We start from the raw sequence: 27,327 nt of genomic DNA on the forward strand, positions 1-27,327 counted from the left end.
TCCTGCTTCAGTTACAGAAAACCATTGCCCTCCTCCAGTCCCTAGGTTTTCAGATAAACTTCCCAAAGTCCCACCTGGACCCTACCCAGGACATAGTCTTCCTGGGGTGCAGGATTCAGACCAGCATCGTGAAAGTCTTCTTTTCACCACAAAAGTTGGAAAGCCTGACACAATACCTACATTTGGTATTTCAAACTAAGGAAATGACTGCAAGGCAGTACCTCAGGCTCCTGGGCTACATGGCTTCCACTATACCTATGCTTCCTTTAGCAATACTTCATGTAAAGAAACTGCAGTGGTACCTTAGGTCTGTTTGGATGCAGCACTCCCATCCCTGTAGTACAGGGTGCACCTCTTGCCCTGCCTCAAGCAAGATATCCGTTAGTGGCTAACCCAGGTGAAGCTCAACCCAGGTCTCCCACTCTAATCCCCTCCACCAACACAGGTAATGTACATAGATGCCGCAGACCATGGTTGGGGAGCAATGCTGGGCTTCTAAAAGTGCAAGGAGTTCATCCAGAATCACACAGGAAAGAGCACATCAGTGTAAAAGAAATGAGAGTAGTACTACTGGCCATGAAAGCCTTTCAGCCCAGGCTACAACAGGGACCCCTAAAGCTTTTCACAGACAATACCACAGTGCCGTGGTATCTCAAGCAAGGGAACCAACTCTTACTTTGCAGACTAGCTCTCCATGTGTGGGAACTGGCCACCAGTCAGGGAGATACTCTTCGGACAGTATACATCCCTTCCCAACAGAAGTCTCAGGCAGATTCCCTCAGCAGATCCATGACAACATCCCATGAATAGATGCTACATGGGGATGTCTTTCAGGACCTTGTCCACAGATGGGGTGCACCTCAAATAGACCAGTTTGCCCCCGCATGAACAGACAACTTCCCTCCTTCTGCACCAGACTGCCAGAACCTCTGGCAATGGCAACTGATGCTTTTTCAATCTCCTGGAAGGGGGGTTTTCTCTCTGCATTTCCCCCCTTCTCTCTTGTTCAGAAAGTCCTGCTGAAGATCCAGCAGGACAAGCCAAAAATCTTGCTGGTGAGTCCCTATTGGCCAAGACAGCATTGGTTCCCCCTCCGCCTACAATTAGCCAAGGGCAATCACCACAAATTACATCTCAGAGTGAACCTTCTCACATAGGACAAGGGGACCCAAATCCACAGACATTGGCAAACTCTACACCTCACATTGTGGGTGATAGGATTCTGATCCCTTTCAGACACCTGTACAATGAGGATGTGCTCACTGTCCTGCAGGAAGCCAGGAAATCCTATACCATATAGTGTCTTAGAAGGCAGTTGGATCCATTGCAAAGCGAGGTTCCCCTAGTGCTGTCTTACCTGTGTGAACCTTTGCAGACAGGGTTAGTAGTCTCCTCCATTAAGTCCCATTTGTCTGCCATTTCTGCCTGCCTTCATCTCGACCCCCCCCTTACCTTCCAGATTGTCTGCAAAACTGTTCCTTAAGGGGGTACTTCACCTCAGACCACCAAGAAAGCCCATTCCACTTCCATGGGACCTGAACTATATTTTAGAGAAGCTCACACTCCCTCCCTTTGAGCCAGCATCCAAAGCTTCCCTAAAACACTGCACATAATAGACTGTTCTGCTGGTGGCCTTGACCTCAGCTAGAAGAGTTTGAGTTGCAAGCTCTCAGGGCTATTCTACCTTTCTTCATCTTCCACAAAGATAGGGTGACTCTCAAAACCATCCCATCCTTCATACCCAAGGTGGTCAATGACCTTTCCTTAAACCAAGCCATCTACCATCCCACTTTCTTTCCCAACCCACAGGGAGACAGTGGGAGAGTACTTCATTCCCTTGATGTGCACAGACAGCTCAGATTCTGTCTGCACAAAACCAAACCCGTCAGACAGTCTGTCCAATTATTTGTCTCCTTTCACTCCATGTTCCTGGGGAAAGCAGTAACTAAGCAAACCATTTCAGCCTGGATTTCCAGGGCTATTACCTTTTGCTGCACACACCACAGGAAATCCTTGTGACAGTGTTAAAGCACATTCCACTAGGGCAATGGCTTCTTCTGGAGCCTTCTTCAAAGGTCTGGACACTTCCACAATTCTGGAAGCAGCCACTTGGTCATCTGTGCATATTTTCACAAATCATTACAAAATAAACCAGATTTCCAGGTCCAGGGCTGGATTTGCCAGGGTATCCTCCATGGATTCCTGCAGAATTCTTCTAGGCCACCATCCCCTTCTTCACAGTTAGCTTTGGCACTCACCCAACTGTACAGAATACTGCAACATGTGAGTAGAAGAACATGGAAAAGTTGTGTACCATAACCTTAGATGCCCTTTTCTTCCATGTTGCAGTATTCCTTCCCACCCTCCCCTGATGTCAGGCATTTCCCTTCTTGGATGGCACAGGACTTGCACTACCTTCTCTGAGACTGGTTCCGACTGGTGCACTCAGGCATAACTTTTATGGCCCACGCTCTACTAGCCACGTCACACGTCCCACGCACCATGCAGTGACTGCAAACTTTTGTATACTGGCCAGACGTTCAGGTAGCAAGAGGAGAAAATCAAACTGTACAGCATACTGCAACATGGAAGAGAAGAACATCTATGGTTATGGTAAGATTTTACACAACTTTTCTTTCCCCAGACAAGTGCTTGCAAGGATATTTGTAGTTCTTATCTGGGAATAGTACACGCCTTTATACCCCCTCCAAAAAAAGATATTTACTTAATGTGTACCCCTGTGGCTTTACTTTGGGATGAAAGTAAAAGCACTAATGGCCTGAGGCATATTTTACGCAGCTGAGGATCTGGGAGAAGAAACCAAAGGACATTAATTAACCTACACAGAGACAGGAACTATATGCAGACTCCACATAGAAGGAACTGCAGACAAAAATTCAACCAGAAAGCCGAGTGTTGTTGGGTGGTGACACTGCTTAATGTATGACATTGACAGCGATCAGATACTGTCCCACACATCCTATTCAGAACCCCACAAATAGCAACTTATGGAGTGCAAAGGTGATGTTGTACAGTGATGGAAAGTGAAAACAATGTGGCCAACTTGCTACTTTTAGATGCACAGCAACCCCTCCCCAACACATGCAATCATTTCCATTACAGACTATCTCCAAATTCCTCAGTTTTACAATCACTTTATTGACTTCATACATCTGAGATATCTGATTGTGTTAATACAGACATGGTACAGTATTTCACTGGCTTCACACAAATGCTCACTACTACTGCCAGAATGATTGACACTATCATTTGTTCAAGTTAAACAATCACTTTCACTTACAGATAGCCACCTGTACACTGCAACTTTATTAACTTTGACTATATACACTTCAAAGTAAAAATAGCAAGACTTGTCCACAGTAATTTATTTTAACCTCCCTACATAGACACACACATTCGACCATTGATTATAGCCAGTTATGTAACTGTGACTGCATATCTTAGATTTGTGTGTGATGAATCCTGCTGTACAGGAATTTATCTTCTCTCACTGCTGTTAGAATACATTGCTCGACCAGTTGAAGCCCCCCCCCCCCCACACTTTATGTATATCAACCTCTTAGCTCAAAAATTAAGATCAGTGAGAAAGCTAAAAAATAATGGTGGCCAAAGGGCCAAAACCAGGTGCAGCTACTCCTTTATATATTTTTAAAATTGCTAGAATTATAGACTTTGCATTACCATGATTTTTTGAAAGCCATGAAGTCTAAACTCAAATGGCTTATCATTATTTAATGATTGCAATACTCATTTATTTGGTAAAAAATGCACAGAATTTATGAGGAACAGACCAAAATAATAGGCAAAATATCAAAGCTATTCAGCAAAATTAGGGAAAACTGAAATCAACCAAATGTTCTTTTTACTCTTGGAATTTCTCGGAACTGCTTGTATGGGTGGCATTCCAAGCAGTCAAAATAAGACAGAAAGTCCAGAATTTGACAATTACTTTTAAATGAAAATGAATCAACTTTCTGAATTTTTTTTATTTATTATTATTTTTTTTAATGGCGGGCTGCAGCCCAGCAAGCCAGTACCATGAGACACCCTGTATGCATTACTGGTAAATCAATTTACTAAGCCTGGTTCTTTCAGAGATGGAGATGACTTTTACTTACCTGAGTAAAGATTTCAACAAATTAGACAGTGAGTTAGTAAAGGGCAGTTGCAGTGGTTAGCATTGCCATCTCACAGCAAGAGGTTCTCTGGTTCGATTCTTGACTGGGGTGCCTTCTGTGTGGAGTCTGCATGTCCTCCCTGTGGTTGTGGTTGCATGGATTTCCTCCGGGTGGTCATGGAAAAACTTTTTCCATGACCAAAAGGATTATGAAACTCGTAGTTTATCAAACTCTAGTAAAAGAAATATCAACCAGTTCCTCAAACGTGGTTGAAAGCACTGAAGGTGAATAATGCTGCTGATAATGGTGAGACTGAAAGAAGAATTGGTACAAATACTGCTGCAAATTGGACATTCTCCCAGGCTAGCAGAGCAACAATGTAATTAGTCAACTTTCCCTCAGTCAAGTCACATGAGCAGTAAGATCAATCAGCAGTGCCATCAAAATTTCCAGATAGAGCAAGCTGATTGGCAGCTTGACTTCCAATGCTGCAAAACTAATTGCATTTTTCAATCCTGGAAGTGAAGAAACAGCAGACAGTAAAGGTGCATTTTAGTAGGTCATTTTAAAATCTAATTCATCTAATTGCCTGAATGTTGACTCTACAGGTGCTTAACAAAGGCTGGTCTTTTGTATGAACCATCCATCCACTTATGCAGACATGCGTGACACAATCAGTAGTGTTAATGATTACATCTGCAAACTCGCCTGTGCTTATTTGAGTCTGCCCCGTTTGACTCATCTGAAACTTTATTTTCACAACTAAGTACTTGCAACCCACCTGTAATTCTAGAAAGGGGGAGCATTTTTTTAATGGAATAGGCTATAAAGGACTTGTTGGCAAATAAACCAAATTATAGGCATTATAATATGTCCTGTAATGAATCAAAGGTATTAAAATGTTTGCAAAGTAACGTTAATAATTCAATAAGCATAGCTGACAAAGGTGGGACAGTGGTTGTTTTGGACAAATAAGATATAAAAATTAAATGTACAAGTTACTAAGTAATGAAAGAGATTAGGGTAAAGTGTATTGCGCTGTGACATCACCAGAACTTTTGGATGGCTAAATTCTCATATTGAAGAATTATATGTGGAAGCTTTAACTACTGTTAAAACAGCAAATTACTTTGAAACTACCATTGCCCACATTAGTAAAACTTTTGGGAAGCTTATGGTGCAAAATGATTTAGTGGTCCCTCAGCTGAGGCCAGTAGTGGCAAGCAGTGGTAGTTAAACTGAGGCTATAGCTGTTTATGTAGAAAATTTAGTAAAAATAGTGGCCTTATTATAGGAGATTTTTTTTTAAATCCCATTATTAACTTGCATATTGAACCATGAACATGGGTGCATCTGTGACTATTGACATCAGAACTCTTTATTCTGTTACACATTGGTTTATTTATTTAGTTATTTGACATTTGTTAAGCGGGATAGTGTGACTGAGCAAAAGCCCTTTTTCAGCGGAGGCCCAGGGAGAAAAGCTCCATAATACAGCAAGTTATTAGATTACAGTAACTAGTAAGAAAAATAGCAGCCTAAATAAATACTCTAAGCAGAAAGTAACGCGCATACAATTTTATCATAGATCAGGATGGCAAGAAAGGTACAAAAGTATAGTTAGTAGGAACAATAGTAGTGATGCATAAATACTCCATGCCGAAATAACACAATTTTATCACAGAACAGAATGGCTGGAGAGAAACTGAAGCAGAAGAGAATCAGTATATGTGGAGATTATGCAGCTATAATAAGAATTACACGCATCAATTTGTAGCATTTTTGGAGTATACCCGATGTTCAAGGAATAGATTTGAATAGTAAATGTTTAATCGTGTGCAAGGAAGAAGTCCAGTTTGTAGAAAAGAGAGGGAGGAGATTATAGAATTGGGGATTAAACATGAATTGTAAGTTTTACTGGGAGGTAAGGTAGGGAAAATAGGACAGTTAGGTAAGTAGCGAGGGGAAAAGAGTAGAAAGTTATTAAGGAGGATAAGTAAGAAGTGAATGGGAAGAGAGTACTGGCAGCGCTGGGAAAAGGAAGAGTCAGATCTGATGGCGAGAGTTAAAAGCGCAGTAGGAAGAGAGTAAGAGCGAGTACTGACAGTGCTGGGAAAAGGAAGAATCAGATCTGATGACGAGAGTTAAAAGCGCAGTAGGAAGAGAGTAAGAGAGAGTACTGACCGCGCTGGGAAAAGGAAGAGTCCGATCTGATGATGAGAGTTAAAAGCACAGTAGGAAGAGAGTAAGAGAGAGTACTGACAGTGCTGGGAAAAGGAAGAGTCAGATCTGATGACAAGAGTTAAGTGCAGTAGGAAGAGAGTAAGAGAGAGTACTGACCGCGCTGGGAAAAGGAAGAGTCCGATCTGATGATGAGAGAGTTAAAAGCGCAGTAGGAAGAGAGTAAGAGAGAGTACTGGCAGTGCTGGGAAAAGGAAGATTCAGATCTGATGACGAGAGTTAAAAGTGCAGTAGGAAGAGAGTACTGACAGTGCTGGGAAAAGGAAAAGTCAGATCTGATGAGAGTTAAAAGCGCAGTAGGAAGAGAGTAAGAGAGAGTACTGACAGCACTGGGAAAAGGAAGAATCAGATCTGATGAGAGAGTACTGACAGCGCTGGGAAAAGGAAGAGTCAGATCTGATGACGAGAGTTAAAAGTGCAGTAGGAAGAGAGTAAGAGAGAGTACTGACCGCGCTGGGAAAAGGAAGAGTCCGATCTGATGATGGGAGAGTTAAAAGCGCAGTAGGAAGAGAGTAAGAGAGAGTACTGACAGTGCTGGGAAAAGGAAGAGTCAGATCTGATGACAAGAGTTAAAAGTGCAGTAGGAAGAGAGTAAGAGAGAGTACTGACAGTGCTGGGAAAAGGAAGATTCAGATCTGATGACGAGAGTTAAAAGTGCAGTAGGAAGAGAGTACTGACAGTGCTGGGAAAAGGAAAAGTCAGATCTGATGAGAGTTAAAAGCGCAGTAGGAAGAGAGTAAGAGAGAGTACTGACAGCACTGGGAAAAGGAAGAGTCAGATCTGATGAGAGAGTACTGACAGCGCTGGGAAAAGGAAGAGTCAGATCTGATGACGAGAGTTAAAAGTGCAGTAGGAAGAGAGTAAGAGAGAGTACTGACCACGCTGGGAAAAGGAAGAGTCCGATCTGATGATGAGAGAGTTAAAAGCACAGTAGGAAGAGAGTAAGAGAGAGTACTGACAGCGCTGGGAAAAGGAAGAGTCAGATCTGATGACAAGAGTTAAAAGTGCAGTAGGAAGAGAGTACTGACAGTGCTGGGAAAAGGAAAAGTCAGATCTGATGAGAGTTAAAAGCGCAGTAGGAAGAGAGTAAGAGAGAGTACTGACACCACTGGGAAAAGGAAGGGCAAGATTTGATGATAAGAGAGTTAAAAGTGCAGTAGGAAGAGAGTAAGAGAGAGTACTGACAGCACTGGGAAAAGGAAGAGTCAGATCTGATGAGAGAGTACTGACAGTGCTGGGAAAAGGAAGAGTCAGATATGATGACAAGAGAGTTAAAAGCACAGTAGGAAGAGAGTAAGAGAAGGTTTTCGGAAAGACAGTAGAGAGTTCATGTAGGATATTTACAAAGACAGGTCCAGGTAGTATTAACGTAGTCTTTTAGAACTTTCTTAAAGTCAAGTGTCTGATTTATTTTTCGTAGAGACATGGGAAGTTTGTTCCATGATAAGGCTGGTAAATAACTATACAGTTTTTGTCAAAAAGAGTTCTTAGATTTGGACATTTTCAGATGAAATTGATCCAAGGTTCTTCAAGTTCAAGGGGAGTATAAAAGGAGACTAGAGTGCAGATAGAAGAACAGGAGGAGGGGTTTGTGTATGATACGAGTGAATGAGAGTAAGTTGGGAAAGTTGAAGGTTGTGAGGAAATTCTAGCCAGTTTGGCAAGACGGTGATGTGACCTAGGTGGATTATTGGAAGCAAATCTAGCTACTTTATTATAGGTGGTTTTCAGTTTTATGAGGAGATTCAATTGTAGATTAGTTAGAATTTCAGAACAATGTAGTAGGTTAGGGAGGAGGTAAGCCTGGGCAAGTGTCTGTCATGAGTCAATAGTTAGGAACGTTTTATTTCTGTACAACAGATCTAATTGTTGATGAGTTTTCTTAATACTGTGGAATATATGTAGGACAAGTTTTAACTGGTCATCTATAATGGCACCAAGAAGCTTAGTAAGAGTTTCAGCCTTAATGATAGTGTTTAGGAATATGATGGTGAAAGTGGATTTGTGCTGACAGTGTGATTTGGGAAGGCAAAAGTAGCAGTTTGGTCTTTTTGGGGTTGAGTAGGAGCTGGTTATTTAAAAGCCAAGATTCATTAAGGTTGAAGGACTTTTGTGTAAGGGTATGTAGGTCAGGGATAGTATCAGAGGAGGTGATGACTGTGGAGTCATCTGCACACTGTATTGGGGATGATTGTAGGCAGGAAGTTCATAGATGATTTATGAAAATATTAAAAATTAAGGGACCAAGTATTGATCCTTGAGGGACTCCCATCTTAATGGGGAGTTAGGGGGATAAGGAGGTGAGCCATTAAGCGGCTTGTAATCTATTGGAAAGGTAGCTTTGAGAGCAGGAGAAAGTTGTAGAAGAAAGATTGAGTTGAGAGAGTTTAGAAAGAAGGATACGGTGAGAGATGATATCAAAAGCTTTGGAGAGTAAGAAAGATACAAGAGATCAGCTTGCTATTGTCTCTGGCCTGGGAGATAAGAGTTTGTAAAGGAAATGAGGGCTGTTGAAGTACTATGGTGTGGTCAAAAACTGTGTTATGTAGGTGAGAGTAGGTTTTGGTAAATGAGATAGTCAAAAGATGTGTTTATGTACATGTTTCTCAAGGATTTTGGATAAAGGAGTTAGTGTTGCTATAGGTCAGTAATTAGAAATGTCGATAGTGTTACCACTTTTGTGAAGGGGTATAGACTAGAATTTTTTCCATAGTGAGGGAACAGTAGATTCTTTTATAAACCAGTTTGAGAATAGAAATGGGATAGGCAGTAGAGTGGGCTGCAGCCTTAAGGTACACTGGAGGTAGATTGTCTGCTAATACAGAGCAAGGTTTTAGTTTGAGAAGGAGATTTTTAATATAGTTTGCAGGGGTGGGTTTCAGTGGGAAGAAGTGTTTTAGTGGCATGGAGCTGTGGTGTTAGAGGTTTGGATAAGTTTATTAATTGAATCAATGAAGTAAAAGTTAAAGATTGATGCATTGTCTTTTGGTAAATTATTAGGGCAGGGGTTGGGAGTAGAGGGATTTCCAAGGTGAAGGATATGGTTGACGGTTCACCAGAATTTCTTGGGATTCTTATTTTGTGTGGTTTGGGGTTTCAAACGTTTTTCTTATCTATATTAAGTTGTTTTGTAGTTGGGTTACGTAGTTCTTTATATGTTTGGTAGTCGGTGTGCAATATAATTTTTGTCCAGAGCTTCCAGGCATTGTTTCTTTTCTTAATTAGGGAGAGAGTAGCTTGGGTGAACCAAGGGGAGCATCTAGATTTGACCCTTTTAGTCTGAAGGGGAGCAAGGGAGTTAAGAGTGTTGAGAAATACAGTGATGAATTATTGGACTACCTCATCTAGAGGTAGGTGAAAAAGGAAGGACCAGTTAACAGATGAAAGAATGTTGTTAAGTAGTCAAGATGAAAGTTGGAAAGTTTCCTACATTCAATAAGTTTATGTGGTCTGGGGAGATGAGGAGTGAATCTTTGGACATGCATAGGGGAGTGATCACTAATGGCATCAGGTAGGGATTGGGGGTTGTGATAGAAGTTAGGGTTGCAGACTAGTATCCAGTCAATTATAGATGCAGAGTTAGATTTTTTTGATAAAGTGGGTAGGAGTTGTGATGAGCTGGTTGAAGTGGTATAACGTAGTGCTGGAGCTTGGACAGAAGGAGTTAAGTGATAGCCAATTGATGTTTACATCACCTAGTTGGGTGCTCTCATTAGTTATGTTGAAAAACCAGGAGAGGATTTGTTCAAGTATGGGTTTGTTGCCTCCTGTGGTGGTATGTATATGGCAGCGATAGTTAGTGTTTTATGGTTATTGGATTTGAAGTTAGCAGTTAACAGTTCGGCAGGAGGAGGATTAGGTAAGGGAGATGAGGTCAGATTGTTGGAGTAGACTATTGCCATGTTCCCTCCTTTTTTGGTAGTTCTGTCAAGACGAAGGATGTTATAGCCTGGGCGTAGGAATTCCTTATCTGATACATGTGGTTTAAGCCAAGTTTCAGAGATAGTTATATCATCAGGGGAGTGTTGATCTACCCATGAGTGAAATTCACTTGCTTTATTGACAATGCTACAAAGATTAATAGAATATAATGACAAACACTTTGGGGTATGGTCAGAGTGATGAGATATAGAAGGGGAAGGTAAATATAAATGAGAATTGCAGTGGGGGTCCAGGATTTGGATGGATGTCACCAGAAAGATGTAAAGTATTGCAGGGGTCCAGGAAACTAGTCTTGAATAAGTATAGAAAGTGTTGCTTAATTTTAGTTTTTGGATGTAATGCGTTGTGCGGATGGAGTTTGATCTTAGTAATGCTAAGGTTAGTTGCAAGAAAGAGTGTGGGGGATATACGAGAATAATGTGTAACAGCATGTAGTGTGAAATGAGGGGATGCTGGAGAGGGAAGAAGTGCATTTGTGTGTGTATATGATAAGAGGAGAGGTAATAGAGAAGCAGAAGGGAGAGGGTGACCAGGTAAGGTTAAGAACATTATGGTGGTAGAAAGAAAAATGGAAGTGAGTGTAATGTAATATAAACAAATGGATTGGGAGGTAACAAAGGCTTAAGTTGTTGTTATACTGTCTAAATGTAGGGGGTGTAGGAAAAGGGGAGCAGTTATGTAAAGGAATAGATTAGTTAGTGGTAGTTGGGCAGTGATAGGAAGGGGAGGTGCTAGTAGGGGGTGTTGAAAATGGGTAGTTAGATATAAAGGAAACAGATGCAGGGGTAGGTAGAAATAGGAGTATGGTAGGGGGCATATTGAGCCCAAGCATAGCAAGGGCAAATGGAGCGGACTGAGATGCAGGAAGTGTAGAGCTTTGAAGAAAGACTATCTGGAAACCAAGGAGTCTTGATATAGAGTATGAGCACAGGAGCAGTGGGTAGAAAGAGTGAATGAAAGGTATGTACAAAGTAGAGAATCTAAGTATAGGTCTAATCTAAAATATGAAGTACTTTCAGAGAGGCAGTATAGCCTGTGGATGCTTGATAGGTTTATAGCAAAGGGAAAATTGGAAATATCACAGTGGGTTGGGAGTAGATTCAATAACTTTGGGGTAGGGACTGCATCTGAGAATGTAGAGTGTGCACCCCACAACCACTACATCTAAGTGTAAGTTACAACAGTAACTTTACCAGAGCCATTAAAGTTTATCAGAGTGACATACTAAATGCTTTTATTAGATAGAGGGCACGTCGCTCAGGTCACACTAGTTCAGATAGGTGTATTTTCCAGCCGAGTCTAGTCTGTGAGGATGGGAGTTCAATAGCTTCTGTATGGCTGGCTGTAAAAGAGAGCAGAAAAACACAGGAGTTAGAATGCAGTTGTTAGCTGGCGGGGAAGCCATATTACACTGTACAAGGTAGTTAACGTTATAAGGAATGAACAGAATACAGAGGTGTAGGTGCAAGAGCAGGGCAGGGGAGAAACAAAGAAAGACAGGAGAGGAAATCAGTGCAAGATAGAACAGTAGAAGATGGGAGGGGTTAAATCCAAAAAAGATCGCTAGGTAGTTCCGCGAAGGAGAAAAATGAGAGCAGGAACAGTGGTTACAAGGAAATATGTTTTCAGACAGTAGTTCCCAGTTGCATATGAATACTCAACCAAACCTGTCGCTACAGTGTTCAAATTTGTGGCCGTCAAATGACAAATCAAATAATGATGGATAATTATATGACACACCTATGTTCTCACAAGAAAAAGTGAGATCAATAATCGCATCCAGTCTGACTCAAGCAGCAATGAGACCTAATGGGGGCCCCTAGTTATGCTAATTTGCTTGTTTTTTTGGGAAAAGTTTTCTTTTCATTCTTTGATTGCATGTCACATTTTATACAAATGTTTTACTGATATTTTTATTGTGTGGCATAATAATGCTCAAAACTTACAAAGTGTTTAAATGATCTGAATGAATTAATTTGTCCAATTGTGACATTGTACATATTAATTTTCTAGACCTAGGAGTGTCCAAGTCAAGATCCTTTGTTCATGTATAAGAGAGAATAAACCTTTCAGGATATCATTCACAAACATCTCCATTTCACTAGCTGCAGGGCACCTGTACAATCTAAGGGAACCTTTAGACATGGGAATTGCAACAAGTATAGATTTATTAATCACGGTAAAGATGGTGTACATCTAAAGGGGATAATAACATTCTGTTCCTATATTTTGTTAACTGCAGGTCAAAAATGTAGTTTGTGACCAGCTGTGTTTCTTGTAGTGGGTTCTGCACAGTTCAAACTTCCAGAGAGTTTCAGTGCGGAATATACAAGCAAGAACATGTTATAGAATGAAAAATTTCAAACAACGCTCTTATTTTAGATGTTCTGTTTGTCCAACTTTGGAATGTGTTTAAGAGGCTGTTTTCCATCTACAGATATTTGGTGTGATACAGAAGATGCGTTAGATTGAAAGGAGTACTGATTTCAGAAAGGCTAGATGTGTGGGGTCTATATTAGAAAATGGAATGTTTAGGTGATCGAACACCTAAACATCGATCTTCTAATATCGAAAGCAAAAAATGGCGAACGAACGATTTAACACCGGGAAAGATATTTCCCTTGGCCGTTCACCAGAGTTTGCCATTTCCATGCTATTGAGCGATCTCGGAGTCAGTTTGTTTAGTTAGGGGGTGTGGGGGCAAAGCCCCCCCCACTTAGTTTGGATGTAAAGTTTTTTTTTTTTTTTTTAATTTTTTTTTTACTGGCCGGTGTGCGTGTTTCCCTGGGGGGGTTCTATATTCTTAGGTTCAATATTAGAAGATCGATGTTTAGGTGTTAGATCACATAAACATTTCATCTTCTAATATAGACCCAGATGTGTATTGTACCAGGTATCATTGACAAAGAAAATGTTAAAATTATTTTGAAAAGAAGAAAATTAAGACAGTAGTTTGTATCACATGACTTGTATCACATGGTTATTTTGGCTCTACTTCAAGCACTTGTGTTCCAGGAGTTCAAAGACCACTTTCTCTCAGCCAAGGACTTGGGATCCTTGTAGCTTTTATGGCCCGCCACTTGCACTCATACTTGACTGCCTCTTCAGATGACATGTTTTAGCTGTGCAGAATGAGTGGGGAGCTACCACACTTGAAGTGAACACAGTAGCAGAGTTCGGGCAAGGTTACTGTGTTATCCAAAGGTGGAGGGAGTGAGAAGGGGTGGGAGCATAGTCTGTTACTTCAGACAGTAATCAGGAGTGTGACTTAGATTTAGTGAAGGGAAGGAGTTTAAGGTTATGGAGTAACCAGGGACTTTAACTTTAGGGAGCAGGAAGGGACTTTTAGGTGTAGGAAGCAGAAAGGGAATTTAAGGTTAGTGAATGGGAGTTGAGTTTTAAGGTTATGCAGCAATCAGGGGCTTTAGGGTTAGGGAGTGGAGGGCTATGGTTAGGGACCTTGTTGGGAGTTTTAAGGTTAGTAGTTCAGCAGGGTCGGTTGATGGGAAGGGTAAATAATCAGGCTAGTTAGAGTAAGGGACACTTGCCATTTAGATTGTGGCAAAAAGCAGGTGTGTCACAAGCTACTAGCATGTGAGGAGTTGTAGTAGAATTGATTTATTTTATGTATTTAAGTGTTGGAGTGTACTAGTTTCATGGTTTGAAATCTTCTTGAAAGATTAAATGCTTATTGTTAGTGGAAGAAATAAAATTTTTATAACATTGTTTGCTGTTTTTGTTTTGTTAAATTTATGGAAATGCAATGGCTCTATTAGTTTGGAGTGCTTCTTGTTTTTACTTGGTCATAGTACATCCAGCCATGCATTCTGAGTTTTGAAAAGTTTGCCGGATATAACTGTGGTCATCTGATCAGTAGCCAGGACCCACTAGCAGAGCCTGTACTTGCCTGAAGGCAGCATGCTGTGTCAAGGAGCAACAGAGTGGTGGCTTACACACAGTAGTGTGATAAGTTAAAGGTCTACTTGATGGGAAAGAAAGTTGGCTGTTTGGAAGATTGCCAGCATGGGGCTCAACAAGAGGGGTCCTTTGTGTGATCCACACAGTAGCTATAGTGGAGGGAGAAGGTAAAGGACTACCTAACCTGGCATTTGCCATGGATTTTATTGTTAAGCCTGTTGAAAAATGACTTCTCTTCACTACCTGTGTGCTCTGTATCACCTAAAACAGAATTGGACTCCTCTTTGTCATAAGCTGATAGTGCTAAGTGTGAGTGGAGAGTCACCTTCAGGATTTCTGTCTTTGGTGATGAGTCCCCAAACCATAAACATTACCCCTATGGTGTCTGAGCATCGGGGGCATCTTGACAGTTGCACTGCTTATGTGGCATGAGCTATGTACTATCACAATAAGAACTCTGTAAACAAACCCAGGTTACAAGAGTCATCTCTATTTGCTTTCTCCCCGCCAGGCTGAATTAGGCTCATCAGTCAGATTAGCAGGAACTTCCACAGTGCACTTGTGTACTTGGAGTGGGGGGTTCACACTAGTGCAGGATACCACACAGGCTTTTCAGGTCATGGTACTGTCATGCTGGTGTCACCTTTCTGATGTTCTGTGTTGGTATGCCATAGGTCATCATCTGTTGCATCATATGAGTTGTACCATTTAGCCATGCCTTTTTTTTTTTACCATTTACCAGGAGTCTCTTCCTTGACTGACAAGGTGTTACTGAGGGCATGGAAGTCCCTGTTGGTTGACATATTAGGATATTGATACCTCTAACACAAAAACAAGAAACAAGTGCAACCCTCAAAAGGAAAACCAGTAAATTACAGACTCACTTGAGAAGCTGTGTGTCCAGTGCAAAATAAGCAATTTATTAAAAGGCCAGCAAAACAATAACTCTGACTGTATCACCGCTTTTTCTTTTCAAGACTTAGTTCACAAGTGCTTTTGTATTGTATTGCTACCTCTCCTTTCCCCAGATTTCCCCAGATGACCTTTCCCTTGAGGTAAACTAGCCTCCCCAAACCTATCTTAAGGGTGCCATTTTGTAGGATAGAAACAGCTTCGCTCAGATTGTCCTTCTCCAAGGATGATGCCATCTTCAGGCTCTGGCAATGGAGTGATGTGATGTGCTTATCAAGTATCCCAAGACTGATTCCTGTGTAATATCTGAAGTCTAGTATATGTCATAGAGTGTCTACTTTACCTCCTGATGGAAGAATTCAAGACTTTGGTCAGGGTGGACAAGACTGTGTTGGAGTACCTTAATAGTGAGTCTCACTGTCACAGTTCCAGGCTTTTCTTATGGATGATGGTGAAAAGAAGGTAGCAGGACCACTTTTACACTGAAGGAATCTTCCGTTCATACTCATAAGACTTTTTCAGTGGATTTCCATATATAGCCCTCTGTAACTCTGAGTGCGCTGATGCTGCTCTGGGGTTGCTATACCTGTTTTCATGCAGAGTGCAGATGATCCTTTCCTTCATTAAGGATGACCATTCTGGATATCTCCATCTAGGGAGAGATCCTTTTAAGGAAGGATTCACAGCTCCCAATAGAAAACCTACAGTTAAGCAAGTAGGCATTAAGCACTGTATACTGTATCTATGGTGTCACTCCACTCTCCCCATATCTCCTTCTCATCTTCTAGGACAGCCTTCTCCAGAAAGAAGTCTTCTTTCAGGATGAGGAAACTGTTCAAACCAACTCCCATCCTCTTAATAATGCTCTGATGCTTCTGTGCAAATGCGAGCTGCGTTCTCAGTTTGCCCTACTTTGGAGAGTCATCACCAGAGACAGTTGGTCCTAGATGTGGCTTGAAATGGCAGTGGCTTTGACTCTTGCAGTCGTCCCTCTCAAAAGCACCTTTAGAAGAGCTGTAGTCCTCCAAGGGGCTCTAGACACACAGTATTTCTTACATTTGAAAATTGGAAGAGCGATTTATTACTGTGTCTTACTCTAGAGTGGGCAGGAGACTTCTGTCCCATTCTAGGCTTCAATGACTTCATTTATTACATTCCAGTATGTCTGGATGGTGACTCAGAGGTTATGATTGCACGCCTCTGCTTCTGCAGGATGCTTCTGTTGTAGCTAGAACTGATAGAATTGTTTTGGCACATTATTGTCTGAGATCCGTACAAGGGATTTTTTTTTTGAGACAATAACACTTTCTCTGCAAAGTGCTTCAATTTGATCTTTCCCCTACACTACTATGTCTACCAAGTCTAATAGGATGCCTGAGATGATGGCAGAGGTCATGCATAAGATAGGGCTCTGTTGTCTGGCATCAATAACTAATTACTGGTGAGTCACATTAAGGGACTCTTTGTAGCTGTCCTTTTCTTAGTACATGTGTCATTGCAGGTGCTGGGATCACTATAAAACTATTTCCTAGATTGCCTTCATAAGGGTGAATCTTTATACTCTCTAGTTTGTCCTGTAGAAAGAGAGATTAAGACGTCATGGCTGTGGTATCTTGAGGACACTAAGGGAGTAGAGATCCAAATTCTGCTCCATCTTTTCGGCCTAACATTGGCCACTGTCTTTACCATCTCAATCAAACATCTTCAAATCAGAGTGTTTCAGCATACAAGTGGCAGTGGTTGCAGAGTTTTTCACACACAGACTTCCTGATGGTATCAGACCCCTTTTTACTGGGCTGTAGTCTGGCAGGCCATCTCTATTGTGATCTTTTCCTTCCTTAAGAAAAGTATCTAGAGTTTCCTGACAGCTGATCATTTTTCTTTATTTCAGAGTATTAGTGGCCTTGGAGTCTCTAAAAGGGAATTGAAACCTTATCCCCATCCTCCTCAGTCAGATCAGGCAGTCAGGCTGTAGTGCAATATGTAAACAGGGTGACACACATCCATACTCCACTGTGTGGAAGAGAGACAGGTCTGGCATTCAGCAATATACCATATTCATCATTCTTGCACCCTTTCTTATCCCATGTAAAGTTAATGCTCTGGTATGTTTCCTTAAAAGTTGTTCTTAGCCCTGTTGTAGATCTTTGGCCAAGGTCTTCTGGAGTTTACCAGTGCAGAGAAAGTCATTCTTCAGTTCTTCTCTGTTCTGCAGAAAAAGGGAACTAGCTTTGCCCGATGTTCTTTGTTTCACTGTTAGTCATCACCTGTGGGTTATCCCTGCTGTAGTAGCCCTCGGCAGGCCCGAATACCGCAGTCAATGTTTTTCTGCATTGGCTTCTGACACTTGTTGACTGATTTCAGATTGTCAGTGCTATAAAGCAAGGTAACTGACACCATTACATCAGTCTTTCTTGCCGTGGAGCCTGTAGCAGAAGCAGTTCACAAGTGTGCCAGTCGGTCACTACCAGAGCTCGAATTACAGCTGAAAATGTCTAAAGCTAAGTACCCCATTGGGGATCCCTTTTTCTTGCACTAACCGATGTTTGAAAAAGTTAACAATTGTCTCCCCTGTGGAAAGCAGATCCCACACCGAGACTTCCATTCATACTGTGTCACTTGATTAGGCCCAGACCGCGTCTTCCCCCATTACCGATTTTGTGCTCTCTTTAACGTGAGAAGCATTCATCGTAGAGCTCTTATTGTAGACAAGTATTTTTGTCTTCCATCTTCACATTCAAGGATGGCATCCATCAACCAACAATCTATAGACATTCCGAAAAAACAGAGATAAAGATAGAGACAGACCACACAAGGCTAAACATTCCAATGACGCTACCGCTAAGCAAGTTGTCAGTTCTCCAAGTTTCTCTGGTGGGCAGGGGCCTGTGCCATGAACAAGGGTCTTGCCTTCATCCTCCACCCTACCAGGCAGGCCATCACCATCGACGCCTCAGACATTGCTTGGAGTGCTCATCTAGCAGGTAGGTGCATCCAAGGTCTTTGAAATGCCCATCACCTCCCATTATACATCAACCAAAAGGAAATGATGGCAGTACAAAAGGGTCTGACATCCTTCAAACCTCACCTCAAGCCAGAGGTTCTCTTTACCAAAACAGGCAACACCACAATAATGTGATACATCAACAAACAGGGAGGGACTCAATCTTACCCTTTGTGCAGGCTAGCCATGAACCTCTGGCTGGCAGCCTCCTCCATGGGATTACACCTAATAGCCCAATGCCAACCAGGGATCAACAACACCCTGGCAGACCACTTAAGCAGAAACTTACTGGACCCCCATGAATGGCAGCTCCACAGAAAAATCTTTTTGCAAGTCACTCAGGAGTGGGGAACTCTGGAGGTGGATCTCTTTGCTTTGCACCTCAACCACCAGCTAGAAAAATTCTGTACCAGGGAGTATCACCACCTAGCGTGGAAACTGGATGCCTTGACCTTCCCCTGGAACTCCCTCCTTGTGTATACATTCCCTCCTCTGCCTCTTATTCCCAAGGTACTGATCAAGATAAGGGAAGAGAGACCAAAGGCATTCCTCATTGCTCCAGATTGGCCCAGACAACATTGGTACCCCTTACTGTGCAGCCTGACATCACAGCCTCCCAAACAGCTTCCCCTGACCTCAGATCTCTTGACTCATGTGGGGGGGATGCTGTACCCAGACTTGCAGACTCTCAAAACTGTCAGCATGGCTAATACTCTAAAAGCAAACAAGTGGCCCCTGTTAAACAAACAGGTCCTAGACATTATCACAGAGGCCAAAAGGCCCAGCACCAGAAAATCTTATGCGGGGAAATGGAAAAGATTCTGTTCCTGTATCCAGTCCAGAGGGGGCAGTTCCTCACAACCTTCCATCCCTCTTATCCTGGACTATCTAGCAGAGTTGCTCAATAGTGGCCTCTCCTTTTCTTCTATTAAAATCCATTCCTGAGGCATTTCAGCACAGACCAGCCCCTGTTCTCACATCCTTTGATTAAATAATTCCTCAGAGGGGCTTCTAATGTCAGACCTCCCAGAAGGCCACCCACGCCAGCCTGGGACCTGAATTATATTTTGGAAAAACTAACCTTACCACCCTTCAAACTTGCTGCTTCAACAGAACTGAAATACCTCTCCTGGAAGACTGCTTTCCTACTAGCTATCACCTCAGCCAGAAGGGTTTTAGAACTTCAGGCACTGATGGCCATTGAACCCTTCATAATTTTCCATGCAGACAGGGTCTCCCTGAGGACTAACCCTTCCTTTATGCCTAAGATGGTATCTAATGTGACTCTCAACCAGGCCATACATCTACCTACCTTATTCCCTAACCCTCAAAACAAGGGGAAAGAATTCTGCACTCACTAGACATACACAGACAGCTCAGATACTACCTGGACCATACTAAACCCTTCAGGAAAACAGACCAACTTCTTGTCAGCTTTGCCCCAGGGGCAGAGGGGAAGCCCATTTCCAAGCAAACCATTTCTAAATGGATATCACAGTGTATCCATTTCTGTTACAGGTTTCATGGGAAACCATCCCCCTAAGTCTATTCATACCCATTCCCCTAGTGCTGCCTCCACTTCCACAGCATTCCTCAGAGGAATTCCCACCAGGGACATCTTGGAAGCTGCCACCTGGACCTCTCTTTATACCTTTACAAAGCATTACCACTTACCTCTTTTCTCTAAGGCTAGGGCAGGGTTTGCCTCTGCAGTTTTGCAGGGCATGCTTACCTATGCCTAGGACTCTAACTTAATCCTTCCACCCCTCTCCTCAGCTTTGGGAATCCTCGCACAGGTGAGGACTGCAACAGTGAAACACACAGAACATAAGTGCAGTTGTGTACACTTTCCATAAATGTAGATGTTCAAGTGTATTCACTGTTGCAGTCCTGGTTTTCCACCCTCCTTTCCCCTTATAATCCTCTTTCCTTAGGGAGACATAAGCTTTTTATGGTCGCTTTTAGCCACTAGGACCACTTTACCATATTTTCTTGGGCTTCTGACTGGTTAGGACAAGAAAAACTGATGTAATGGCGTTGGCTGCCTTCCTTTATAGCACTGACGACCTGACGTCAGTCAACAAGCACCAGCAGCCGACGCAGAAAAACACTGACTCTGGCATTTGGGCTGGCCGAGGGCTACCACAGCAGGGATAACCCACAGGTGATGACTGCAACAGTGAATACACTCTAACATCTATATTTATGGTACGTGTACACAGCTGTACTTTTTACACCTTTTACCAAAGTTAGACAAGAAAGGTGAGGACTAATTCTTTAATGACCAAGAAGGTTACAGTTTCAGACTCTCGTTCCCTGATGGTTTAGAAGCCCATCCCATTTGAAGGTAGAGGAGTCCCCTTTGGCTGCTGCAACACCTGTATGCCTTGGTATGACTATTCCAGTGGATCTCCTGATATTTCCAGACATTCTGTCAGTGGTTTTAGCAGAGAATGAAGCTATGGCAAAGCCTTTCCCTTATCAGACTTGAGTTGTCCGAGTAGCAGTTATCTTGTCTAACTCAGTGATTGATTTCACAGAGCTCTGTGGCCCATGATTAAATGTTTATCAGGGTGCTTGTTTCCACCATTGCAGTTAATTACAACTTTGTGGATTGTAGAACAGTAGAACTGATCCCAGTACAGGCTTGTCTGGTAGCTTCTTTTTAAGGGTTCTCCATCTTATCCCTCCTTTTGGAAAACACTTGAACTTTTACTGACAGGTAGCCTTTCCTGCATTCTGACTTGATTGAGCTAAAGTTCATCCACTGGACATTGCTTTTCTTGGTGGTTGCTGTGTATGCTGTAGGCCACTTGTGTTTCAGGATTTTAATCACTGGGAACCTTATTTAGCCCTTCCTAAGGATGGATGTCCAGTATTTCTTGCCAAACATGATTTTAAAATATTTAATCATGGTGGCGAAAGAAGTGTCCTTTAATATTTTTATGGAGCTTTTCTCCTCTGACCTCTGCTGAAAGTTAGTTTTATGCCTAGTTAGACATCCTGGTCAACAAATGCAATAAATAAATAAACAACAAATATAGGCACAAGCTTTACCTGAAGCCAGGTATGCATGTTTTGGAAAATGCACCATTTGTTCATCTTTGCTATGGGTAGAGAAGACTTTACTGTTGTGAAGCATGTTTTCTTTATTTGCGTTAATAACTGTACCATTTTGTACCACCAGATTGTACGGTACTTATTAGCTAATGCTGTTAAAACCCTCTCTACTAGCACTTCTGTTGTATGTTTCTGGCTGGTGGTAAATCAGGATATGCAGGTAATGAATTTTGCATAAGCTGAATTATGCAACTTTCACCATTTATCATGTTGCGTTATTCTGTGTTTCAAATAAATGTCCTATGGATTCTGTTTCTGCTCCCAGCTCCCTAACCTTACAACTCCAAATGGCTCAGTGACATCCCAGTGTGTCCCATATTGGAAGGGTTCCCCTACTGAGGATGCATCTGCCCCTAGAGGCCCTTGTCTATGGCAGGCTATGGGGGGATGCACTACCGGTACTGTAGAGCAGGATGGAACAGGAGGCAACCATCGTACTGCAGATCCATGATGAAGCTTTTTGCTTGGCCTAAGCCCTACTAGCATACTGACATCAATGAGGAGGAGTTGAGTCCTAATGTGTCAGCCCCAGGCTGTTGGAGCAGCCTGCCTCCTTAGCTCTTCACCATATCCAGCCCAATGAATTTTACCAAAACTCTTACCTCTGTAAGCAAGAGCTTTGTATAACCCCCCCCCCCCCGATAGCCAGACCAGTCCTCACCGTCTTCATCAATGGATCCACTAATCAAACTCTTGTCTCCTGGCGCATTGCTAAGGCTTTATTCCACATGCCACCAGTGCAGGCCTATTTTCAACAAGTTGGCTTTACGTTATAAATCTGCAAAGCTTTCACATATCTGTCACCTCTATTAAAATGAACTCCCATTTGCTTAATCAAGTCCTGAAGTTTGTTTTATTTCCAACAAATAAAAAGTGCAGTCTGTGTAGTATCATGTCTGTATGCTGCCATTCATGTATCTCCTGCATATTGTCCATGTGTTAGGATTTGATAAACCATCTTTAATAAGGGAATTGCAGTGATTTGTTTTATCACCTCCCCCCATACATGTCAGGTACTGCTTGGGGACTGTTCCCAGTAGTGATCTCCTGTAGAGAACACAGTACATTAGATGTAGCAAATATGTTCTCATCATATCAGTTGCTCTGTTGTGGGTCCCTCTGCAGTGGATGGGTGGTACCCTACTATCACTCCTTGCAGTGGTTAGGCCTTTTATTCACACCTTTATGCCCCCCCCCCCCGAAGTCTTGCAAGTGTATAATTTTTTATTCTTTTGTCTTTTAGGTGTGGTATTGGATATTTAGGGGCTAGGCTCATCTTTCTACCTTGGTAAATAACATCACAGCATGCACTGGCAGGACATTCGTGTGTCACAAAGAGCAGGAGATAGAGAAAGCATGAATTTTGGTATCAGGATTTCAGGAGAGGAAATCCCAACAGTGAGCTACTGCAGTGGGCTCTCTACTGAGAGAAGATCAGGTGTGGTAAGGAGTCTCCCTTGTCATGGCAGGAAGACATTAAGAGCTTATATGATAGGCTTCTAATGTGGAACCTTTGTAATAATAACCCAATTAGCTCTTTTAAAAAGATTCAAAGTAAATTTTGTCATTTACGACCATACATGTGTAGCCTAAATGAAATTCTGTGCATCAGCTCCTTCCTGAGGTTACAAACAGAAGTAAAACAACACAAACAAGTAAGGAATGAGCACAATTAACATATACAATCCTCCTCCCAGTACCCATATAAAACAGCATAAAAATACCAACACTTGAATACAGAAATAAGTATACCATCCCCTAAGTTATAACAACTGTCCCATTTAAATAAAGTCACATTACAGATCGCATATTGGCTAAACTGTCTTGGGAAAATATAAGTAAATATTGCATTTACTTTAAATTCGTATGGTATATATTGTACAACAGACTATAGGTATTTGTGAAAATAAAAGAAAAACTGACTAAGTTAATGTCCGTATCTCTGGGACTTATGCCCAAGTTTAGAAGTCTGACCACTGTTAGGTAGAAACTTTTGTTGAATCTGGTAGTCCTGTAGTGAATGGTGTGATATCTTCTACCTGATGCCAGATGCTTGAACAGTTCATGCACTGGATGTGTGGTGTCCTGTATTATTTTGCTGTCCCTTCTGATGCTTCTTGCAGAGTAAAGTTGTATCCATGGAAGACTGGCAATTGTTGCCTTCTCTGTGACCCTCACCACTCTCTGTAGTGCCTTCCTTTCTGTAGCTGTACAACTTCTAAACCAAACTGTGAAGTTGCTGGTGAAGATACTCTCAATAGCACCTCTGTAGAAGGATATGAGGCAGGAGCTTAGCTTTCTTCAGCCTTCTTAAAAATGGAGGCTTTGGTGCACTTTCTTGGCCAGCTGGCTGGTGTTACTCAACCACGAGAGATCCCCTCATATGTGCAGACCTAGGAATTTCGTATACTTAACCCTCTGCACACACTCATCATCATCTTCATTGATTATGATCATTGATCATTGATCATGAGCGATGGAAGGATTTTCTTTTTCCTGAAGTTGATGATAATCTCTTTGGTCTTCAAACATTCAGTTGAGGGTTGTTTCCGACACACCAACTGATCAGAGATGACACCTCCTCTATGTATGGCCTTTCATCCACCTTTGTGATGAGCTCCACAACTGTGGTACCATCAGCAAACTTGATGACATTGTTGGACTTCTGCTTAGCACAGCAGTTGTGGGTCATGATAGTAACAGTGGACTTGAGAATACATCTCTGTGGTACCCTGGTATTAATCTTGACACACTTTGATGTGTTCTTACCCAAACTCACTCGCTTTGGCCTCTCAATCAGGAAGTCCAGGATCCAGTTACAGAGATGTTTACTGACTCCTATATATGCCACTTTTTCTGTCAGCTGCATTGGTACCACCACATTAAACGCTGAGCTGAAATCTAAGAACAGCATCCTCACATAGTTGTCATTGCCCTCTAGATATTAGAGAGAGAGCTGTGTAGCCCTAATGATATGGCATCAGCTGTGGATCTTTTAGCTCTGTAAGACTGCAAAGGGTGAAAAGCAGGAGATAGGCCCAATGACAAATGCTTTTTGATCAGCCACTCAAAACATTTCCTAACAGTAGATGTCAGAGGGACTGATCTGTAGCTGTTAAAGCTGGAGGGGGAGGTTTTCTTAGGCAATGGAATAATGATCGTTTCCTTGTAGCATGAGGGCACTTTCGCAATGGCAAGAGAGGTGTTAAATATCTCTGTGAGTACTGTGCACAGTTGATCAGCACAGCCTTTTAACACCTTACCCAGGATGTTGTCTGGGCCAGCAGCCTTCCTGGGGTTCACCTTCCTTAGCTCTCTTCTTACCTTTTCTGTACTGAGTTTGAGCACAGCATCCTTCTCATCAGTGGTTAGCTTTAGTGCCAACCTGCTGTTTCTCTGCTCAAATCTTCCAAAGAAGGTATTCAAACTGTCCAGGGATTCAACGCTGTTCTCACACTGTGCTGACCTGGTTTTGTAGTCGGTGATCTGTATACCTTGCCATAATCTCCTTGCATCCCTCATGTCGTCAAAGGGGCGCCCTTCTGCTGTACTCCCTCTTTGCCTCCTTTATACCTCTCCTCAGTTGTATCTTGCTTCCCTTAGGGCTGCTTTGTCCTTAGCCCTGTAAGCTGCATTTCTCGCCTTCAGAAGCCCATTTACCTTGGGGGGGGGGGGGCTGTGTGGTTAGCTCTGATAGTGATGCTCTTAGCACTTGTTACTTCATCAACATAGTTTGAAATGTATGACATCACAATCTCTGTGCATTCATCTATGTTCAGATGCTGATTTACCTTGGCTGCCTCCTTGAACATATTCCAGTTTGTTCTTTCAAAGCGGTCTTGGAGGGCCTCCGTGCCTCCCTTTGGCCATACCCTAATTTGTTTCTTCTATCAGTGCAGGTTTGTAGGCTGGTGTTAGCAAGATGGTAATCCATCTTCAAGCTACTCCCATCTTATTGCTCTTGCGAACTGAATGATGATGTTGCTTTTCGAGCATTTTTAAGATACTGAAGGCATATACAGTACTGTTGGTCACAAAGCCTGCTCTATATACATATATATACAGATATACATATTTGTTGTGTCCTGGGTTGTTGTAGTAACAAACTTAAGCCTTGCAGCCTTTCATTTCTATCCAGTCCTTGTATTGTTTTTGTTTTTGTTTTTTTTAGACTTTTGATTGTTGATAGAACTATTCTTCATAGTTGTAACTCCAATTCATACAATAAAGAGGTCTACAGAGAAGCCTTTACCTTCCTTGCATTATGTGAAAATCCTGTAAGATACTTTTAGCAGATAATGACAATGCTAAATAATTAAGTAATTAAGAGCTTTATATACAGAGATTTTTAAGACATTTTCTAAATATGAACCCTAGTAAATTTTAGAATAGTAAGCCAATCTATGCATAACTTCAGAGGTTAAAAGTTGAGTATACTTTTGGCTGCTACTGTCATTGCATGTTTACCATGCTACAGTGCTGCTAATGTAATTCGCCTTCTGTATAAATGCACACCATATATGCATGACATTCTTCTGTATTGTACCTAGAAATGAACTTGAAATAGTGTTATTTGCATGGCCTCAAACTGTAAAGTACATTAACTTTGAGAGACTGGAAGAAAAAGGTCCCATCTGCCTGAGTTGGTGGTAGCTCAGGTGGTTGTAAAAGATACCAAGGTATTTATTGAAAAGAGACAGGGAGGTTGCCAGTGCCTTGACCAAATTATTCCTAGTTATTGTGAATACCAGAGTAACTCTACCCAGAAAGTAGTCGGTGCCTACTGGGATTAATTCAATAAAAAACATAAACAAATGTAAAGCAGGGCCTGGTTGTATTTGCAAGCTATGGTGTAGCAAAAAGGCTATATAAGCCTTGTTTATTTTTATTAAAGTTTTATGGTTAATTCCTCAGAAATGGCATGATCAAACTTTTCTTTCATTATTGACAGGTGTATGTAAGGAGAGCATATATTGCGTATGAACTAAATAGCTTGCAACATCATCAGCTTCAGGATGGAACATGTATCATTAACTTCCAGTTTATGCTACCCACATCTCATCCTAATAGGTATGCATTGATTCTTTTAACCTTTAATAAATCTTTACCTTATTTAGGATGAAAGGGGTGCTGGAACGCTAACACATGTGCAAAATTTTATAGACACGCGCACGCGCACACACACACACACACACACACACACACAAACACTCTCATATCAAATGCATGCTTTTACTTTGTGTGCAACAATTGCATGTTTTACGGTTTGTGGGCTTCTTATACTTACGTAGTGTATTAAAAGGTAAAAGATTTGTGTACATAGTTATAATGTTATATTGGACTTCTCAACTTGTCAATTCTTTTAATCATGGCACTAGAGTGTAAAATACATTCAAAACTTCAGGGAAAAAATGAAAAGTTGTATCATATCTCAAGCTACATACCTTCCGTGTTTGACCCTGCATAGTTCTGAGGTTTTGTGCTGTCTACATGGAGTAATTTGTATTTATTTTTTCATCTGTCATTCTTTTGGCCTTCAAGATTCTACCTGTGAATTGTGCCTCTGCATTGCTAAGCAGGAATTTTTCCAACAAAAGAAAACCAGGGACCTGGGAGGTTTCCTTGCTCCAGGAATTTAAGACACAGTATTATTATTTAGGAGGAGTAGAAGCTGTAGCAAAATGGTTTCTCAGGGCTCTAGAAAGTCTTTGTGTGTCACAGCACGGTGTGCAAGATATCATTGGCACTTATCTCTAAAAACACAGGATAAAAGTTCTGTCAAACCAAAATTTTATTTCACAATGCTCACAAAATTGATTTTTCTTTCTGTTCCCAGTCCTTGCTGTCACAGTATTACTAGCGGTTTAGCACCACCTTTATGCTGTCAAAGTCTGAATGATTGAAATGTATAAATATCTTGATTTTCAGCCTGAAGTCTGTCTTTGTAATGACAAAGGCTGCTTGTGATGCTCCTAAGGTTCTTGAGTATATATGTTTATATATTCAGCATTCAACAGGCGAGCATATATTCTTGTATGTTGTAGTGTTCAA

At 41.7% G+C, this 27,327-nt stretch overlaps 1 protein-coding gene across 1 annotated transcript in view; it reads left to right on the forward strand.

The window, feature by feature from the left end:
• The window catches only part of ACACB (acetyl-CoA carboxylase beta), a 1,510,375-nt gene that overhangs the window by 719,818 nt on the left and 763,230 nt on the right, over nucleotides 1–27,327 (forward strand). Inside the window, exon 27 of the mRNA XM_044068517.1 lies at nucleotides 26,228–26,346. Within this exon, the coding sequence (XP_043924452.1) occupies nucleotides 26,228–26,346 (119 nt within the window). The remainder of the gene's footprint in view (nucleotides 1–26,227; nucleotides 26,347–27,327) is intronic.

Source organism: Protopterus annectens, chromosome 4.part0 (genome assembly GCF_019279795.1).
Source record: "Protopterus annectens isolate FY-2018-M chromosome 4.part0, PAN1.0, whole genome shotgun sequence".
Lineage (NCBI taxonomy): Eukaryota > Metazoa > Chordata > Ceratodontiformes > Protopteridae > Protopterus > Protopterus annectens.